The 22,741-nt window shown below is 37.5% G+C and overlaps 1 protein-coding gene across 3 annotated transcripts in view; it reads left to right on the top strand.

Moving 5' to 3' along the window:
* LOC136883454 (protein maelstrom homolog) overlaps positions 1-22,741 on the top strand; it is a 228,650-nt gene that overhangs the window by 64,598 nt on the left and 141,311 nt on the right. For all 3 annotated transcript variants that reach the window (XM_067155759.2, XM_067155761.2, XM_067155760.2), the window contains exons 4-5: positions 193-339; positions 20,037-20,173. In XM_067155759.2, the coding sequence (XP_067011860.2) occupies positions 193-339; positions 20,037-20,173 (284 nt within the window). The remainder of the gene's footprint in view (positions 1-192; positions 340-20,036; positions 20,174-22,741) is intronic.

Genomic DNA, 22,741 nt, shown 5'->3' with positions numbered 1-22,741 from the left:
CTCTAGAACTACCTAGGATAAGCTGAAAAAATTTAAGTGGTATAGGCAGGTTCACAATTAATTTTTAACAACGGAATATATACCAATAAGACAGAATGGAAGAGGCTCGCCAACAGTACCCGGGAAGCTGGAACTGTAAAATGATGATAATTAAAGGTTTCCACATTTTAAAAAAGTTTTGGTTTGTTTCAGGGACGCTGTTGTGGCACCCATTTTATTTTGCACATGTGAACTACTATTGCCAGCGAGATGGCAATTACTACCCTTGTGAAATCGCTATTGCCAGATTCACTCTTCGCAAAGGCATAGATGATACACTGCATTCACTCATAGAACTTGGTAAGTATGTTTTATGCACTAGGAATCTTAAATTGAAACCGAATTACAGGTAATTTCAGTCAGGAATTGAAAAGAGTGTTAATTGTTCTCTGAGAAAGATGTACATACTGTAATTATCCCAGTAAATATTCAAAATCAATACAATGAATCAGGCTAATTGTTAGTCCTAACCCATGTGTATGTTGGGTATTCAGCCTGAAGGCTGGTTGGATCATCAACAGGTTTACCATTAGCTGTCATAGATGACCTAGGTGTCACTGAAGAGGCGTACTAGGGAAATGAGGTAGTTTCCCGTTGCTTTCTCACTGAGCCAGAAGTTGCTATTCTACATCAGTCTGCCAAGCACACTGAAATGCACCAACCGACCCAATGAGCTACATTTTCACACCATTCATAGCAGGGACTGGCTGCATAAGGAATGGCATTACTAGCGTCGCTCATACCTCAGCCACTTTGATACTGTCAAGGCCAAGTATAAGACTGAGACAGGTCAATGAAAGTAACAATTTTATTCCAGCCCTGTAAACACTACATCTTGCCAGCAAACGCCTGTCCTAACCCATACGTAATATATTTTGAATAGGTGGAAACCTTTAGCTTTTGTTTTGTACTAGTCCTAAGCCAGTCCTAATTGGAGATGCATGTGTACAGCCCCGGATGTCTTAATCTATATATATAAAATAAGAGTTTTGTCTTACATTGCTCAGAATTTGAAAAGAATGGTATTTTTCTATCGGTCATGTCCATAGTAACAAGGAAATTCACTTTTTAATTTTCTGTAATAATGTCTGTACGTATGTGTGTACACGCATCACGAGAAACCGGCTGAAGAGAATTTGATGAAAATCGGTATGTGAAGTCGGGATGAGCCACTACAGTCTAGGCTATAAATAATTTTACTCACGCTGAGTGAAATGGTAGTTTAGGGGAAGGCCTAAAATTGAATTCTCAAATACTTATATTATTAGTGGTCCTATCGATAAATACTACATAGCTGAAGTTATATATAATTAAATTTCCGATCATTTATGTCATTGATTGTTACCATACCAGCTTTGATAACACAGATATTCATAAATTTGTATTTTTGTTGCCAAGTCCATATCAACGCTGAGACACAAGAAAATGGGTTAACAGAATTTAATTTAAGTCGGGGATAAGAAACTAGTCTAGTTTATAAACAATTTTATTCGCCCTGTATGAAATTGTAGTTTAGGGGAACAGGCCAAAATTTAATTTTTAAATACCTAAGTTATTGGTCCTATCGAAAAGTACTACATAACAAAATTTACAGAGAATACAATTGTATCACAAGTATATCTTCAATACGGACAAGGAAAATGAAGTTTATAACCTGCAAAAAGAATACAATTTCCGACCATTTATGTTTTATTCAATTTTACTGTACCGGCTGTGATAAGAGTGGTATTTCAGAGTCGGAAGAAAAGTAAATGTGAAGGCCTACAATATTGAAAGCGCATAACATTGATCAACAATAACATTACACTGCCCATTGTTTGTGATGTTCTTTGTCTCTTATGCTGCTGCTCAACTCCGATAGATGGTGTTACGGGGGTACCCGTGGAATGCAGAGGTGAAAGAAGGTGGGTCTAACTACAAAGCTGAGATATTGATTAAAATTGCATTAAAGGTAATATTTTCGAAAATAGCAAAACTTAACAATTTTCACATAAAATTTCAAAGTTTGACCAATAACAACAAGTTAACAAATCAGGTACAAGATCAGGAAAAGCCAAGATCTAGATATAATTTACCAAGTTTTACAATCTTTGAGCTCACAACCACATATTTACAAAACGGCAGAAATCCCCTAATAACATAGAGCACTAGCTCCCACCTAGCAATGTCAAGCCTCTCTGAGGCACATTTCCAATACCAAAGAGCTGACCCGCTCTTAGTTTCCCAAGCCTATGAAAGGAAATACCCGGCTTTACAATAAATTGCCATCAAGGCACAGCTTACATCAATTGAAACGGGGGTATCTCTTACCCAACCTACTGGGCCTCAGTGGAAAAAGAACAGATTAAATGGCCCAAAATACCAAGATGAATGGAGGCGTGCTTGCACTCCTACATGAAGCCTTTTAAAACCTAAGAGGCACTAGGCCGATAAAACGGGCTATTCCCAAACTATGGAGGTGACTCGTATAAAAAAAAAGACATTACAGAAAGGAAGAAAACCAGTGACAAAACGTAGTCACCTCAAACTAGTATGAAGGGGAGCTCGAGAGGGTAATGCACTCTGTATCCCTGAATTACAGTTAAAGATATTTGAAGGTTTACAAAACGATGGGAGATTACATGTTTATTACATAGCAAAGGTTTCGGACCTTCCCCGGGGATTAAACTGCTGAGCTAGCAAGAAATAAAGATGTTAAGTGGCCATTACCTTGTTGAAGAGCTGCTGCCAGATGAAAGAGGCGCTACCCGCCTCCTGCTACACTTCCATACACTATGCTAGATGTTGTTCGAGTGGCCGAGAGACAGGAAAATCAGCAGTTTTTATACTCTCGGGGAAGATTCGAGACCTTTCATGAATAATTAAGACACACCCACAGGCGTTTATTGGGTAGCTTACAATTGCACATCAAAATCAAAGAAGAAAGACACGATTGGTCAAAAATTAATTACAGAAATTCTGGATTATCTAAGTTCCAAACTGGCGGAAAAAAAAAGATTTATATTGCCAACCCACAAATGAAAGAACGAAATTTAGTAAAGAACAAACTTATGAATAAAGAATTTCTTCAAATAAAGGTCTTTCCACTTCGCACCAGGGTGCACGGTCAGAGTTTTTTAGTAGAGACATCTATAAGAGAGTGTCTACACTTCTTGATCAATCTAAAACAAAACAAGTTGAAATCCACACAGTATTGACAATTTCGTAATCACAAAAGTTACAGTAGTGACATCTTCTGAGAAACTTACGAATTGATCCAGTTTTTAAAGTTCTGAGTTTCTCTTGCAGAGGAGTACTTTAAGGCGGGAAATTCAAATGTACGGCGTAGAGGTGTACCAGCTGGTACAGATGGGATTACTGTTGCGTACCGAGTATAAGAGGCTGACTGAATATTGGCGGGAAATAGCTGGGGAGTTGGAAAACTCTTCGTTAGCAAGTCATTTCTCTGGTTTATACATTTTCTGATACCGTACTGCTGGAACGTAACTCAGTGGTTCATCATAGTATTCCAGCTATTCGATCCCTACTCTGACGTGTTGTTTTGAATGAGCAGTGTGCACACTTAAGGCAGAGGCTCACTTAGTAGTAGTAGTAGTAGTATGACCTAGTCTAGAATTACAATTTAGGCATATTCTAAAAGCACCACAATTCAATAAATAACTCAAAATTCAACCCTGAAAAGAATCGTTTCATAAAGAGATTCTTCCTCTTCACTTTTATTAAATTGAATTGAGATTTTCTGACTCATTGGGTACTCCTAGAAAACAGATTAGTAAAAGGGCATAGTTTTTGCCCTGGGACTCGCCACTATTCAACCCTCCCCGTCCGAAAAAAGACTAAGAGTGTTCATGGATCACGGCTGTCTGTGGCCTAGTAATTCCAGCTCTGGAACTTTGGACTGTTAAATCGGCAGCGTAGTACTATTCTGTGAAAGTAAGAAAATGTGTGGTTATCCATTTGATCGAGTGTTTCTTGTGAAATCATTGCTTTTACTACCGCCATTCCTATTGACGTCATTGTAATGACCTATGTTCATTTTAGTTGGAAAAACCACTAGGACAGTCTGAGGATGTAAAAAGGCAGGTGGAGAGTGAGTGTCTGCCATTATAAGGCAATTCCCCAACCTGATTGTGACAGATGGTAGGCAGGCGGGCCTGCCGTTACAATAAAAATTCCCTAACTCAGTCTTCACATGAGAAAAGACGTTTGGTGATTTCTCCGTTGCGTTTCCAGGGTAACATTAAGATGTATGAAATTTAATACAGTCTTGCTTGCAACGTGTACTCTACCTAACCTACAATTCTGTATACAGTGTAGAATTCCGTAGCGATGCAAAGGTACATCAGCTAGTCTTCCAGGAGCTGAGTCATGGTTGAATTTGCAAGCAGTGTTTTCCTTCTCATTTTCCAGACTTAAGACTGTTTATAACACATATTTCTTCTTAAGAGAGTTACCAAATTTTTCTATTCAATAACGCTTCTTTCCTTTTTAATGAAATATTGTTAGTTTTCTGCCCCCACTATTTGTGAACCTTGAAGGTAACAGGTTTCTCCTCCGTCCGTTTTGCCGTTTGATTGAACGTACGATGGTTCATCTGTCAGACGGACTGGCTGTGAAGGCACTGCTCAACTTTTCCTGAGCCTGCAGCATTTCGTTCCAGTTCCAGTGTGTCAAATTACATGTCTTGTGTGCCGTGATGAATGGCTCCGGAATCATAGTGTGTAGGTTCTTCCCGGCAAGATGCGATCTACCTTAAACAAAATCATGCCATTGGCAAGTTCTGCGGTTTCAGAAAGGTCCCATCAAAGGCATCTGCATCGAGGAATCGCAGGAGAAATATGAATACTCTGATAAGAGTATCAGACAACAAAGATGATTGTTAGTTCATTTCCACTTCCTGATTTGAATGATTAAATTTAAAATAAGATCGCTACAAGTCCATCTTGAAAGTCCAGCCTGAAGGTGTTTGTGATAGCAGAACTTGTAGCCGTCTTTCACTATTAAATCAAGCTCGTTTGATTTATCAGGTCCATTAATGTAAATATAGAGAATGTCCAGATTGTTTTATCGGCAGCCCTGAAAATGGTTTTCCGTGGTTTCCCATTTTCACACCAGGCAAATGCTGGGGCTGTACCTTAAGGCCACGGCCGCTTCCTTCCCACTCCTAGCACTTCCATGTCCCATCGTCGCCATAAGACCTATCTGTGTCGGTGCGATGTAAAGCAAAAAAAAATAAGGGTCACCCTATGAAATTAAAAATACTTTTTTAAGACGACACTCGGAGAAGAAATCGATATTTTGGCCAGTTTTCATGACTGAAATTCAAAGGATTGTGTTTCTTCTTTCTTGTTACAAAGGTATTTTGTTGAATTCAATCAATTTATCACTTTAATAATACTTTGTTTGCTAGTCTGCACACAGCAGAAATAGGTGTGGCATCATCTGAACAGCTTGGTTAGGTAACGGTGTCATTGTCATGTTTCCATTCAATCAAATATGCCTGTTCTTTGCAATTACGCATCCATGAGATGGGCCAACAGCCCCCCCCCCCCCCCTCTTCTTCTGATATATTTATACAGACTCAAGCTGTAAGATCTACCATTTTTCTGATTGAATTTATAAAGCCTGTTTCGGACTAATATTTCAGTAGTCGACTGTCATTGAGCAACATTTTATCCTTGTATTGATATTTCTGTTGGTACTACAATAGTGCCAACAACTACAGTAGAACCTCGATAATTCGAAATCGGTTAATTCAAAATCCCACGTAATTCGAAGAAGCTCTCGTTCCCGAAAACATGAGATACAGTTTTGCATGTTATTTAAATTGTTTAATTCGAAATACGGATAATTCGTAATTCGAAGTACAATGTCGGCCCCATTACGATATTCAGACTTTTAATTCGAAACTGCCTTTACATTTTAAAACAATAGTATGTTACAGAGTAATTTCAACTCGAAATTTATCCGCGTCATAATAGAACGCGTGTTTCGGAACGTGGAGTGGTAGCTTTCCGCACTTACACTCACTTCGGTGGGTCTACAGCGCGCTTCATGATTGCCAAGTTGAATGAAATCGGAATTATTTTGTATTCAACCTTTTAAGGAACGCCGTAACATCACGCAACAGGCTGTGTGTGGGAAAACAAAATGTGCGAACACTGGCGATGCCGACAGTTGACAAAAAAGCGTGGCTCATATAATAAATTCGTAGGCACCGAACAATACTGTCATTTGTCTCAAGTATTATTACAATATTACAATATTATTATTATTATTATTATTATTATTATTATTATTATTATTATTATTATTATTATTACAATATTATAAGTCCACCTGTTCAATACAATACAATACAATATTGTATTGAACAGGTGGACTTATAATATTGTAATAATACTTGAGACATACGTCAACTTCAATACGGAACCAAAATGAGAATAGTTACTTGTAACAATACTGTCATTGCCGATGAACTGCATTGCTTTATTTTAATGCGAGCCCAAACGGTCTTATGGTTTTAAAGGAGAAAGTGCCAGCCGGAGAATCGTACAAGGGTCGGGGATGGAGTCATTGTAGTGCGTTGAGATGGAAGCGAGAAACTTTATCCCCTCGTCATAGAAAAGTTCGATAAGCTACAATGTTTTAAGGGCGTCGGACACTTTCCATCCCAGTACAAAGCATCTAAAAATGCAAACAGTACAGATATCCAAAAAATAATGCATTTGCTCGGTGGAAGGAGCATAATTTATCCTTGTCTTTGAATTTGTGATTGTTTTTCTTTCGTTGCGTGAGGTTATGTTCGTCAGTGATTTATCCAAGTGCATTATTTGAAAGTTGTAAATTCACCTTGTTGGATACATTTCGGATTGAATTTATTAATGGGTCTTAGAATACTTTGTGACGCGGCAAGTGTTTACATTTCTGAAGTACGAGAGAAGTGCCATGGCGGGAAATCGTACAAAGATAGAGTCATAGGAAAGTTTGATTTTAAGGGCATCGGGTACTTTCTGTGTAAATACAAGGCATCTAAATTGCATACAATATAGTACTCCAATGTCCAATGAATAAAGCACTTGCACATGGGAGCCAGAATAGATTTCTCCTCGTCTTTGAATCGTGCTTTTTTTTTTTTTTCTTTCTTTCTTTCATTGCATGAGGTTATATTTGCCAGTGAGATATGAAAGTGCATTATTTGAATACTGTAAATGCACCTTTTTTGGATACATTTTGGAAATAGTTCTTTTTTTATGGCATTTGAAAGGTATAAACTGTGAATCAAGGTTAACTGCATGCAGTAACGGGAGTTAGAATATTTCGTAATGCGGCAAGGGTTGGTACTTCTGAATTGCGAATTGGCGGTTAATTCGAAATCACGTAATTCGAAGTCCGATTTTTTAGTCCCAACGACTTCGAATTAACGAGGTTTTACTGTATAAGTTTTGTTATTCTTGCATGTTTAATCTCTTTTTGGGGGTTCTGTGGTGGTAGCCAGTCTGTTTACTTTTGTGAAGTACGCGCGCAGTTAACGTCTTTGAAGAACGAGGTCTATTAACAAGTTCCTCTTGAAAGGACTGAAATTTTTCGCACGTTTAGAATTATCTGACATTTCCATATTGTGTCGCACCAAATAGCTATCATTCACTGACTTCTTATAATCGCATTGCGATTGAGATGTCTATGTACATGTTTGGCAACCAATTTTCATTATAGAAAAGTTCTGCTAGTAAATGTAACTAGATATTACCAAAATAACCCTAAAAACATTTGCGTAGAGACATGTATTGGAGTACGAGAGATACTAAACATGACGGTAACTGTACTGTTTATTACGAGGGTTTATAAATCTTGATTTAAGTTTCCGGAAACTCGTTAAAGTTACAAGCGCATTTAGGTAACTCACAGGTAACTGTGGTGTACCAGAAACCGGCCATAAGAGCGTGACAGTCCTGTTTCTATTTTGAAGAAAAAAGAAAAAAATGGACGAAATACACACAAGCGAATTGTACAAAGACATAGTTCTGGCCTAAACTGTCATGCGTTCATGGACACGGAACACTGGGAACACATGCAGTGTTCGAAAATACACACATACAATATGAAACACTTATAACGATATGAAACATTGGTGTTACAAGAATGTTCCTGGGTTTGACTGTTCTGCCTCAATCTGACTAAACTAGATGAAACATATATACATTGAATGTACAAAGACAAACCACTTGGCAATTAAAAGTTCTGGTTTTGATTTCAAAAATTGTCATGTGTTCGTAGAACACAGAATAGAACTGCTAGTCCTGCTTCAATCTACTGGAAACTAATGCACTATCGCAATTGAGAATATATTGATTGAAGATTTATGCACTGATACGAAACAGTATGTCACTTTAATGTTCTTGGATATGAATAAAAATGCCATCGTATGTTTGCACAACTCGGCATAGACTTGTCGAGCGGTCCTGTTACAATCAACCGGAATGTGTGAACCTTTTTAAAAAACCAAAACTCGTTGACTATTACAATCACACATCACATGAAACGTTTGGTAATCAGCTGAAATTATACATTGGCCTGAGCTGCTTAGTATTTAAGAAACATCTTGGGCCTAAATTAGAATTATTACCGTGTGTTAGTGAAACACGGAACTTGATTGTTGGCCCTGATTCAAACAACTTGATATATGACATAGTTGAAATTTTAGACGGCAAAATACAGAAAAAAGTAAAAAATCATGTAACATACCTATTTAATTTTCTTCAAATATTAATATTATTATTATTATTATTATTATTATTATTATTATTATTATTATTAAAGAGTCTTTATTGCGGCGAATTTAGGGCTCCCGGCCCTTTCTTACACTTAACCACTTCATGTATATACGATATAATTTTTACATAAAATTTTATCATATGAAATCTTTACAACCTAATGTATAACTAAAGCAACTAAAATATCACTAACTAAAGCTGAGTAAAATATAACAAGTATAAACAGGAACACATTACAATAAACAACCATATTCACTCTCATTCATGCATCCCATTCACACTTGAGAAAGACTGGAAGTGCTTATAAGATGACGCCGGCAAAGGATTTTAAATTTTGTCTTAGATTTAGCTTACCTGATGTCATTGGGGAGTTCATTCCACCAGCTCGTGGCGGTGATCGTGAACGATCTGTTGTAGGTTGTGGTTCGATACACAGGAATTTCTAGCGTACCGTGTGACCGGGTATTGAACAGGTGTAGGGAACTAAGGTAGCGAAATCTGGTGGATAGGTAAGGAGTGTTTTCAGAAAGCACTTGATACACCAAAGTAGTTGCGTGGAGCTACGTCTGTCATTCAGTCATAACCAAGATAATTGTCTATAGTATGGGGATACGTGGGCATATGGTCGTACGTCGAATGCATTCCTGATGCATGCATTTTGGGCACGTTGCAGTCTCATGCCTTGCTCGTTATTGATATCAATAAAAACTGTATCACAGTATTCGAGAATTGGAAACAAAAGCGATTGAATGAGCTTTATTTACAGGGACCAAGGAAATATATTTTTAAACCGCTTCAGGGGATGCAGGCTTTGATATATCTTTTGGCACCCTTTCGTCACATGTTACGACCAGGGGCCTATTCCACAAAAGTATGGTCTTGTACATTACAAGTAAATTCTCTAGTAACTAGTACAAATACCAGAGTTTCTGTTCCACAAAAGAATTTTCTACAGTTGTACTTTACTACTCCATACTTACAAATTACCAGTGAATTTTTATAGGTATGTTCCACAAAAGTACTAGTACTTGTAATTTACTTGTGAATTGGGAACTATTCTCTACCAGTGAAAGGACAATAATATATAAATGTACTAGTGCTATTTAAATATACTTATTTGATACATTTTGATAAATATGTGGTCTAGCAGAAGTGATAGTGATGGTAATGAAAATGAAAACTACCATCTGTAGAGGGAAAGAATAAACTTCCAGTTTAACACTATTTGAATACAGTGAGAGTTTTAGGTTAAGCACAATACAAGTGGAAGAACTTTTGATGGACATTTATCATAGGTTGAAACATCCTACGAACAGAAATAAATCTCTCTCTGCTAAACAACAGTTAGGCCTACTAACAACACTGCTTTGGCTAGGAAATTGTGGTCAGTACCATGGTATTGCACATATGCATGGGATGGCAAAATCTTCGGTCTGTAGGTCAATACATTCTGTGGTGGCTGCAATAAATGATATAAAAATTCCTCAAGTTGTTCCTTGAGCTGAAAATACTGAACAAACATGTTCCAAGGACGACATTCCTGGAATCATTAATTCCAAGTAATTCCAATCATTAATCCAACTTTTCCCCTCAAAAGCTCCATGAGCTTTTCCAAATCAAATATTTCCATCCAACCCTTTATTTTGTCTTGTTTTTTCAGACTCTCGCTGAATGCACCGAAATGAATATCTTTCCTTCTTTCTATTTCCTTCAAAATGAATAACTTCCTTTCCTTGACACCATTTTAACAATTCATGCAGAGTGTGCAATTTTGTAACAATTAAGTTTGGCGGCCGAATGTCGTTATTAGCGGCATCCGATTCCAAATGACAGACCAAGGTGGGTATGTCAGACTATCGTGGAACATATGCGAGGATCGCGGAAGAACAGAATGGGTGATAATAACGGAGTAATTTCCTATCATCAAAGAAATAAACTGAAAAATAACATTGTAGCATTGAGAAATTCTTTGAATCTTTGCTACATAACTTAAAATACGATATTAAGATTAATGAGGCAAGCATAACCTAATTCAACGAATGGAATATGAAGGTAAACAGCTGATTCATGCTATGACGTAGTATGTTTATTGATATGTTGTCACTTGTAAAACTTGTAACAATTCACTAGTAATATACAAGAGACTATCAATCTTTTGTGGAACAGAAATGTACAACTCCATACATTACAAGAACCCACACTAGTAACTTGTAATGTACAAGACCATACTTTTGTGGAATAGGCCCCAGTTCAATGTTTCGCTTATGGCCAGACTAAGATTCATAACTGTTTCACAATATGGAATAATGATACTGTTTAGTGCTACTCGAGGAATTTTGTATTGTTTTAAGATGTGGAAGTTTTTTGAAGTACCAATGATTATTGCTTGCATTTTAAGGGGATTAATTTTGAGATTGTTACTCAATGCAAAATTACTTATGAGACTTAAATCTGCGTTAAGTTGTTGTGCAGCACTCTGAATTTTATCAGTTCTTGAGTGGTAGTAGATCTGCAGATAATCAGCATAAAGATGATACTTGGAATGTGTAATCGATTTGGCAACATCATGTAAGTAAATTGCAAACAGCAATGGTCCAAGTGCAGACCCTTGGAGGACACCGAGGGGTTTGTTAAGCCACTCAGATCTGCTATTATTTACTTTGACACTGACGGCGATTTTTGAGGTATGATCTGAAAAAGTTTATTGCCGTCTTGCTGAAATTTAATGAATCCAGTTTTGAAAGTAGCAGTTGAGGAACAACAGTATCAAAAGCACTAGAAAAATCAAGTAGAACCAGTACAGTCACTTGTCGAGTATCCATTGCATTACATGTGATAAACATCATTTTGACCGGGCGAGTTGGCCGTGCACGTAGAGGCGTGCGGCTGTGAGCTTGCATCCGGGAGATAGTAGGTTCGAATCCCACTATCGGCAGCCCTGAAAATGGTTTTCCGTGATTTCCCATTTTCTCACCAGGCAAATGCTGGGGCTGTACCTTAATTAAGGCCACGGCCGCTTCCTTCCAACTCCTAGGCCTTTCCTATCCCATCGTCGCCATAAGACCTATCTGTGTCGGCGCGACGTAAAGCCCCTAGCAAAAAAAAAAAAACATCATTTTGATCCGTATTGATTATATTTGATTGGAATAATAACAATAAGTTAATTTATTAATTTGACCACCTAATCAATACAATAAGTCTTGTTTTAGTTGATTTACATTGGCATGTTAACTAAAATGGTACATGTTTCGCCTTGTATTTAGGCATCATCAGCCATTACCTTAACCTTAAAATAAAATTAGGCACTTGATTTACATATATATTAAGTAAAACAAATTTTTAAAAAGCCTTGGAGAGACGTTAACTGAAATTAACGTATGGTAAAAGACTTGTAATGAAGTTGGTTATAAAGATATTACAATGAGTATTTGTAATATTGACATTAGAAAACTTCTGTTATAATTAAAATGAACAAAGCAACATTCTGTTATGAACAAGTAATAAGAATGCTATAAAATTATGTTGGCTGACCAGCGGTTACAACGAAAATGTCGATGAAAATCGTATTTAATAAAAAATAATGTTCTCACTTAATTTACAAAAAGTATACATTTATTATTCAACCTATTCAATACATACAGTACCACGTTATGTGGTTAATTAGACATAAAAGATGTGAATATTATGGACATGTTTCGCCCTTCTTATTGGGCATCATCAGCATATTAACTAATCTTAAAACAAACATTTTTAAAAAGGCGATAACATTTATGGTTTATAAGAATTGAGCTAAGATTTGTTATGATATTAAAATTTATGGAAGTACAAGCACATGTTAAAATTATTGTAGACTAATTTAAAATCTTGTCTAAAAAAGTATTTGTATCAATATAAAGTTCTAAAAACGGCATGTGTCTGGAACTGAAATGGATCCTCTTCGTTGTGCTAGTCAGCATATATTTGCTGCGTTAGCTGCTAACGTAGGTCAGAGGGTGAATTTTGTGTATATTATACGTTCCAACATTAAAAGATAGGTAAAGAAAAGGCAAATGTTATGATGTATCTTCAGTAAGTTGGTTGGTTTAAGATACTCTCTGATATAACCGTTGTGAAAGTGTACTGGTTGGAGCTGCTATGAGGAGAGATTATATCAGTATTTGAAGGTTATACTTGATTTTCACATAAAAGTGTAGTCATCTAGAAGATGTAGGAACCTCGATGAATAGAGTGTCATTAAATCAAACGCCGTATGTATATCTATCTTGTTGTGTTAGCTGACTTTCACAACGAAGAGGATCCATTTCAGTTCCAGACACACGCCGTTTTTAGAACGTTATATCGATACAAATACTTTTTTAGACAAGATTTTAAATTAGTCTACAATAGTTTTAACATGTGCTTGTACTTCCCAATATCATATTTTTTAACCACTGTTCCATAAATTTTAATATCATAACAAATCTTAGCTCAATTCTTATAAACCATAAATGTTATAATCTTTTTAAAAATGTTTGTTTTGAGATTAGTTAATATGCTGATGATGCCCAATAAGAAGGGCGAAACATGTCCATAATATTCACATCTTTTATGTCTAATTAACCACATAACGTGGTACTGTATGTATTGAATAGGTTGAATAATAAATGTATACCTTTTGTAAATTAAGTGAGATCGCTATTTTCAATACAGATCAAAAATGAAAGTAAAGACTTGTAAAAAATAATGTTGAATGAAATAATGATGAAAGATGGTCAAGTGACCTGCAAGTATTTGTTTAAAATATTCCATATTCCAATATCCATTACATGTCGGATATCATCAGTTACTTTCAGTAGGGCAGTCGTTGTGCTGTGTCCTTTCTTGATACCAGTTTGGTAAGGGTCAAGCAGTGAGTAGTTAGTCAAGTAAGTGAGGACTTGTTTGTGTACCAAGTGTTCTAGTACTTTGGAAAGGGGTGGGAGAATGGATATAGGGCGATAATCTGATGGTAAAATAGGAGAATTCCTCTTAGAAATTTGAATGGCGATACCGTACTTCCACACAGTCGGGAATACTCCCTGTACGAGGCAATGATTAAATATATCCATCAGAATAGCTAATATGGCACCAATAATATTTTTTATGAAAGATAATGGTATGTCGTCATTACCCAGAGCATCTGACTTGAGAGAGTAAATTACACGCTTCACATCGTTCGCACCAACTTTTTTTGAATGTGAATTTTACTTGTTTTACTCAGGAATGAGCATTTATGGCATTAATATCATCATCAGTTAGGTCATCAAGTGGTTGATGATTATGCTTGGTCAGGCTGCGACCCATAGCCATCTGATGCAAATGTTTCCATATTAGTGCTGAACTTTGTCTGTTTGTTATCTCTTGAATGTATTTATACTTGCTGTTACAAATTAATTGCTTAACTTGATTTCGAAGACTACAGTAATTTTCGAAATCACTAGTGCTTTCAGTTCGCCTAAATCGCCTATACCATGCATCACGATTTGCCACGACCGACTTAATTTCATTTGTTAACCAAGGAGACGAAGGGTGAGAAACTCGAATTTGCTTCTTCGGAGCGTGTTTGTCATATAGTCCTAATATTAAAGAGTTCAGTCTGTCAACCTTACAGTATCATCAATGTCATGCGTCAGTAGAATGTTATTCCACGGCAGTTTATATGCTTCATTTCGTATTATTTCAGTATTAAAATGCTTGAAGTCCCTTCGCATTATGTACCTGGTTTTGTACTTTAGTACCTTGAGAGAGTAACATAAGTACACGAGATCATGGGTCGAAATACCTGGCACGGCATTTTACCACTTTCTGCGGATTGTTTGTTATAATAAGGTCAATCAGTGTGTGAGACGTGTGGTTTATTTTGTGAATGTGGTTAGTCGCGTCTAGTGTCATTATATTGTAATCCATGCAATGGAATAAGTTTTGTAAGTATGTTGATTCGTTGCTTGTAACCAGGAGATTAGTATTGAAGTCACCAAGAAGGATTATGTTTTCGTATATCGGAGTTAACTTTGATAATGCCACTTCTAGGTCAGATATGTGTCGTATGTCCGGCGCCTTGTATACCACTCCGATCAGTAGTTTTTGATTATTAACCAAGAGTTCAACAAACATGAATTCAGGTCGAAATGGAGTCTTAGGATCTGAGCTCATAATTATTTTACTTTTAAGTCGCTACGGCAATATATAGCGCAACCGCCCCCTGCACGATTTAGACGATCTAGGCGATGCAACGTCATGTTATTCAGTTTAACGCGATCAGATTTGAGTGACTGCTGTAACCATGTCTCTGTTACACAAATACAATGCAAGTTACTGTTTCTAAATAGAGCCTTATTTCGTCAAAGTGACAAAGAAGCGATTGTCCATTGATGTGACAACACTGAAAATATTGTTGGTGGGGAGCTAACCTTTGCTTAAGAATGTCTCCTGCCACAGCTAGTGAAGGGGAAGGTAAGGGTGAAGGCGGTTGACAATGAAGAAGGATAGGGTCAATGACATCACGGACATGCTGTTCGGTATAAATAATTGACTCATTTACATTAGCCATTGTCAACAGAAAAATTCAAATTACTCACCCTAGTTGTTTCATAAGCATCTCCAGAAATATTTACACAACCACTCTCGCACACACTATCACTTTCACATACACAAACATTATACGCTATTATATCACTCATTGTTATTTTCCCAGTCAATCTCGTCGCTCACATAAGGCTTATTAATTGTGCCATGCTGCTAACAAACATTTTCTGTCCATTGTCTTTCTAAACAACAACGCGGCCGTCCTGTGTCCACACCTGTCAGAGCCCGAAGTGATCACGTGCCCTGTTTAGAATAGTTTTTCTGATACCTGTCAGGGATTCTGTCAGTAGAAGGCCATTTCGTTTTAACAGCCGCTTAGCCCTCCAAACTGTCCCGGTCATGATAACGGACAAACTTTATGATTATAGGGCGCTTACCTCTAGCAACAACCTGAGCTGTGGTTCATTTTAGCACCCCTAATCGATGGCAACAATCTGTATCAGACATAGTTATATCTACATTTAACTTGCCCTTCATCGTGCCGATAACTTTATCGTAAACGTTCTCTGCTGGCTCCTCTGGAATACCATGCAGCACTAAGCAGTTCCGCCGGCTATACTGTTCAGCTTCATCAAGCAGTTCAGCCTGTTGTTCGAGGTGCTGTTCAGTATATTCCAGTTTTTTGTTATGTTTTTCAGCTCACTAGACACCCTTTCTTGGAACTGAAAGAACTCTGCCTTTAGCCTCTGCAGCTATTCCGCGCGGCAGGTGCAGCTTGCGACGTATTCCAAGCGGCCTTGGAAGTCCTTCATAACATCTTCAATAGTCGCTACACAATGAATAGCTTCTTTAGCGGACATACTGAAAGATGTTTCAGGTCTGTGACAGATTAGTTACACTGAGAATGTAACAAATAGCACTTGTTGGCTGTTAATCTCGCTAATTGACAAGATTTACCGGAGAGGCGTTTCACACAACAGCAGCAGTTGGCGCCATCTTGAAGATTACTAAATTACCAGATACCACAAATATAAATTCAAAAAGCTTACAATTAATAAAATCATCACAAAAATTGTAAATAAAATCGGGTGCAGTACTCGGATCATTCACAATTCACCGTCGTCATCTGAAGTTTCACCATAGGAACTTTCGTCGCTGGCATACTACCGTCAACTGAATTTGAAATTCCACATTTCTTAAAGCTTTTGGATACTAGATTGTTGGGAATGCACGCCCATGCGGGCTTGATCCAGCTGCATGTTAGTCCTACTTCAGGCTTCTTCACTCGTCCAGTTGGTGTTTACGCATGATCACCATCAAATATCCATTCGGTGTACAACAGTTTCATTGCAGTTTTGAAAGGCCGATTCATGCACACATTCAATGGCTGTAGAATAGAAGCGAGTCCTCCGGGAATTATCGCAAGATTGGTTTTTCCTTTCCTCATATCTTTTACGGCGTCAGTTGTATGTCCTTGGTAACTGTCCAACATAAGCAAGTTTTATTTTTGTAACAAAGCTCTCGGGCGATGTTGCCAAACGCACTTCACCCGGTCCTCATCTAACTCATTGTCCATCCAGCCGGATTCGTGTTCTAGTGTTCTAACAATAACACTGGACGGCAAGTTTCCTTTCGGAAGTGTTTTCATTTTCAAAACCACATATGGAGGGAGTTTGGTTCCATCCGCTAATACGCACATTACCATGCATCGTTGCTTTTCGTTACCACCTGTTCTGATGGTTACACTTTTAGAACTCTCCGTATCCACTGTGTTTTCCAACGGCATATCAAAATAGACAGGTATCTGGTCAGCATTCCCAATTTGCGACAGCAAATAAGAATTTTGCTTCCTCAGATGAATAACATGATGCTGAAAGGCCATTCATTTTTCTTCATACACCCCAGGGAGGCGTGAAATAAACGTACATTTCCGAATACACAATCCCTTTCTCCGATAAAAGTTTCGGATCCATACGCGGCTTGCAGTAAAACCCTGTTCTGAGTTCTTTTGAGATCTCTAGTGCTTTAACTTGACACATTCACTAGAAACACCATATCCTAACTCACGCTTTTCTATCACAAATTTGTGGAGTCGTTTTTCAATTTCTGGAAACTCTGCATTTCGCCCGCGGAGTGCTCTGCGATTGCCGTTACTTTTTAGAAGTTTTTCCTTCTTCCGCCAATCACGAATACACGATTCATCAATATTGTATTTTCTGCCATCGGCACTATTCCGTTCATTTCAGCTTCGCTTACAACTTTAAGTTCCTCATGCACAGCAAATGACCGCAGACGCAGTTTTGAATCTATTGTTTACTATTGAGACAGTACTTTCACGGGACAGATACGGAACTCAGATGTAAGCGAGGTAGATTTCTGTAACCAACAGTCTCGACTCTCGCAAAGTAAGATATATGGCGAGATCAGCTATTCGCACCCCCAACAAGCCAGCAACACTTCTGAAACAAATGACGATCGAGCATCAGCAGAATTGGCTTTCATATTTACTGCATTCTTATCCATATTCTTTGTTTTACCTAATTTCGTTACCTTACGTTTCGCTTTTACATGCCACTGTAACCATATTGAGAAAAAAAATCGATCTTGTTTTCTAGAACGCAACTAAAATACAATAAGACCTGAATGCCCGTTTACATGTGGTATATTGAGTACAGTAACCATATTCAAATCTATTTCAATACTCCATGTAAATGTAGTAAATATTTATGAGAATGAATGGCTTGAATACGACCTGCACCCAAGATTTAGAACCAATATTTTGGGGGAAAAAGTGCGGGTGGTATTCGGGATTGTACGGTAAATCCCAGGGAATCGTTGGACAGGTAGAAGGAATATTTTGAAAATCTTCTCAATGTAAAAGATACTCTTTCTGGTGATGCCATGAACAACCAAGCTCTTGGGAAGGAGGACAATGATGTTGGTGAAATTACGCTTCAGGAAAAGGAAAGGTTGGTAATTAAACTCCATTGTCATAACGCTGCAGGAATAGATGAAATTAGACCTGAAATGGTGAAGTATAGTGGAAAGGCTGTGATGAAATGGCTTCACAGAGTAATAACATTAGCATGGTGTTGGTAAGGTACCTTCCGATTGGACAAAAGCAGTAATTGTACCTATCTGTAAGCAAGGGAACAGGAAAGACTGCAACAACTATCAAGGTATCTCATTGAAGGCTACACTTTTCATACTCATCCTCTTGATTTGGGAAACTCGAAGTACCTGGCGACTTGAAGAATGCTACATTCATCACTATCTTCAAGAAAGGCGATCGTAGTGTATGTGGCAATTACCGTGGTATATCACATTTGTCAACTACAGGTAAAATTCTCGCAAGAATTCTATTAAACTGGCTGCAAGTTATCTCAGAGGATTTTGCCTGAGTCTCAATGTGGTTTCCGAACTTCCAGAGGCACAAGAGACATGATCTTCTGTGCTAGCTAGGCAGCTTCAGGAAAATTGCAGAGAGCAATAGCAGCCTCTTTATTTAGTTTTCTATGATCTGGAAAAGGCCTTTGATTCAGTGCCAAGATCTGCTATGCGGAAAGTATTGAGATATTTTGGATGTCCTGAACATCATGTGGAATTGGTTCAAGCTCTTCATGCTGGCATGTCTGCACCGGTTGTTCATGCTAACTCATTATCAGATTCGTTCGCAATCACTCATAGATTGAAACAGGGCTGTGTGCTCGTTCCTACACTCTTTGCTCTGTACATGGCTATTAAGAGTTAAAAACTTCATTTCTAATGGTCCATATTGAACTGAGATTGCATGTATATTTAAGTAAAATTTTACAATTCCACCTTTTCCATGCAACATACTTTTGCAATGCGTTTTACATTACTGTTAAATATTTATTTGGTTCCAGTTTTGACCCTGTTAGGGGTCATCATCGGCCATAAACATAAATTGTACAATTCATTCGAAAGGTCCTGAAACAATACAATTTTAACATAACATTAAGATTAAAATAGACAAATATGACATTGTCGTGTTAAAATGTTAGATGATAATGAGAGACTTTTAAGAACTTTAGCATCTGGATCAACTATAGCTACTCTATAATGGCAATTTGTCATACTTTGAAATATTTGTGCTTATCTATAAACTTTTATCATCATTGGAACGTGGTGCCTGAAAAAAGTAGTTTTGTTTTATCAATGTAATGATGTTTTTGCATGGTAGTAGCAGTGTTTCCATGGTAATATGTTTGAAGATGTCTCTTAGAGATAAAACATGTACCGTTGATGTTTTTCTAAGAAACTAATAAATAATTTCCAGTATTGTAATGGTGAATTTTCCTTAAAAGATCTATAAGACTTGTTTAACCTCAGCCCAGCCAAGAATTCAACTCAGGGCCCTTTGAACTGAAGCCCAGTATATTGATCATTCAGTCTAGGATCAGGACTTCAAATTGTGTGTGAAAAGTAATAATTTCCCTCATGTTACTTCATGAATATCCTTATACTGTTTCATTTGCCAATATGGGTCAAAAAGATCCAATGCGAGTGTTTATGTACCTTTCAGTCACGTGACTACTTAAGGGTTAAGAGATATAGTACACTTATATACTAATGTTCAAAAAATTTTGTTGGTGTTTTGCATACTACCAAGCATGGTACATTCTCCACACCTCTGACAAATGATTCCTTTTCTCATAGATGAGCTTCCACGTGGCTACCGCTATGAGGCCACTAGAAAAGCGCAGGAAACGCATGAGATACCACTTCCACCTAATGAGTGCGGCGGCGAAAGAGATTATTATAGATTGTCAAGGAAGATTCATGCTTTTCTCATGGTAAGATAATCCTTTTTTCTTCATTTCTGGGATTATTTGGAATCCTAAGTGATCGGTTCACTGCCAATCTTTTTCTTTCTTAATCAGAGTAGTTTGATTTTGTAATGTGCCAGCTTGTCCAATTTAGATGGGAAACTCCTAGTGATAACTACCAGGATACTGTAGAAATACTGTAAATGGGACAATGCTGGAAGCAGAAGACTGTTTTCTTCCGAAAATAACTTGTTTGAATCTGTTGCAGTTTTATAGAATCTGCCAGTGGTTAAATGATATTTTCTGTTCCTCTTATTGATATGAATTTATTTTTGGTCATGAAATGAGTTTGTCCACAGTTCGTGACAGAATCCTCCTAATTACACTATTGGTAAGCTTTTGTGTTCTTTATAAGACTTACGATGTCTGTCTCTAAAACTGAACAGTAGAACTTCTCAAGCCCTGTGTACTGTACAGGACTAGACACTTTGTTAAGAATGCTTATCTTGAAGTACAACAGGCATCTCTAGCAAAAAAATAAATAAATAAAATTGTAGTACTCTTTACATGAGTTGACTGATTTACAGTCATCCAGGAGGTACTTGTTGCCTCTGAATGTGAGCAATGATTTTTGATACCTAGATTGCATGATCACCAAAAACTCAGACCCACAACAAGAAATTCATTGCCAAATGAAGGCAGCAACAATTTGCTTCCACATGATTCAAAGCCTGTCACGTTATGATAACCTTAGTCTGGAAGTACTTCAACAAATGGTTGGGTTACTGCTTTCAGTGCTACCGCATAGTACTGAGACGTACAATTTAAAATCAAACTCCATGAGGTGACTAGAAGCTATTGCAATGTGGATCTACTGAAGAATGCTTCGTATATCGCGAAAACACAGGACAAGATTCACTGATGTCTTTAAACGAGGATAAGCAAGCTGTGAACTTTCGTCTTTGTATATTATCTTGAAGTTTGTCTGCCTCCATAGCATAATGGTTAGCACTATTAGCTGCCATCCTTGGGGGGGGGGGGGGTGATTCCCAGTATTGCCAGAAATTTAAGAATGGCAGGATGACTTCTATGTGGTTAAAATGGTATTATACGCGAACCTTTTCTTGAGCCCTGACCTTCCTAGTGCTGAATTGGTAGACCTCGGTTATCTTCGGCATCCGTATAGGCAACCTTAGAAACACAAAGTATGAATCGCTTATGCATCGCTCTGCGTCATCTGGCGTACACTTTACGAACTCGTACTGTTGTTGTTTATGCAACAAAGCCAAACCATATAATTCATGCTAGGAACAAAATTCGCATCCAGAAATTTTATATAATGTTAAATAATGTATGTGTGACACAGTTGTTGTTGGCGTAAGATAATAAATGTTTAGAAAATTCATATCGATTGATCATATTATCGATTCAATTCAGATTTCATTTCCATCCAGTTGCCAGTAAAACCGGAACTGGCAGCGCTTCCTCTTTACTCCTCACCCCCTAAAAATCGGGCTCAAAAAAAGGTTTGCGTATATTACATGCAGCTCACTTCCATTGGAGGGGAGGGGGGGGGGTGCCTGAAAAGAGCTGCATCACCTCAGGACGATGACAAAAATATTTTGTCCAGCTCCATGGCTAAATGGTTAGCGTGTTGGTCATTGGTCCAAAGGGTCCCGGGTTTGATTCCTGGCTGGTTAGATTTTAACCCTTGTTGATTAATTTGGATGGCTCGTGGGCTGGGGTGTGTGTGCGCCGTCTTCATCATTAGAATTCATCATAGAGGCCCATTATCACAGGCGCGCAGAATACTATAAAAATATTTTGAAAAATCGCTCACCGTTAAGACTTTCTCGTTTAACACATCATAAATTCAAAGCCTCGATTTCCATCACATTAAACATATATAAATATAGCTCGCTTATTGCATCACAAATTTCTGCTATTACCGCTTAGTATGATCACATTTTTCCTAGCCCTGAAAATGTTTTTTGTCATCCCTTGTGAAAGGAACGTGATTTCCAGATAAGAGCCCTTTCCTCAGAAGGCAGGCGAGGAAAGTTGTGCAATGATTGGAAAAAGGCCTTTAATTCCTGAACTTCACAGCATAAGTTGCACCTTCAGAGAGCAAGCCTTTAGCATCAGAAATGTTTAATTTACTTGCTGGCTGGCAGTGAGATTGCTGAATAACACGGTAAACGTGTTTGTGCTTGCATGTTCTTATAGGCACCCAATCAAGCGCACGGCGGGATAATTAAGCCACTCTGTTGACAGCTAAAGTTACATTAGATGGCGAGCCTAATCGACCAGACACTATTCAAAGGGGCACAATAAACTTATGGCGAGAAATATAATTTAACAAGAAAGTCTTTATATTTTAAGGCAAGCAAGAACAAGGATATAACAATCTGATAACAAAGTTTTAAGTGAGTCCATATTCATGGCAAATATTATGACAGGGAAGCATTTTAAAGAATCTTTTTAATGTGTAGTTAATACAACAAGAGTGTTCTATGTTTTAATGTTTTAATTTAAAGATTTTATGTTAACATAAGTTAGATTAAGATTATCTTTAAAGAAATTTTAATTTTATAT

Source organism: Anabrus simplex, chromosome 11 (assembly GCF_040414725.1).
Source record: "Anabrus simplex isolate iqAnaSimp1 chromosome 11, ASM4041472v1, whole genome shotgun sequence".
In the NCBI taxonomy this organism is placed as follows: domain Eukaryota; kingdom Metazoa; phylum Arthropoda; class Insecta; order Orthoptera; family Tettigoniidae; genus Anabrus; species Anabrus simplex.
The sequence above is the reverse complement of the archived record's forward strand: the minus strand, read 5'-3'. Positions and strand labels throughout refer to the sequence as shown.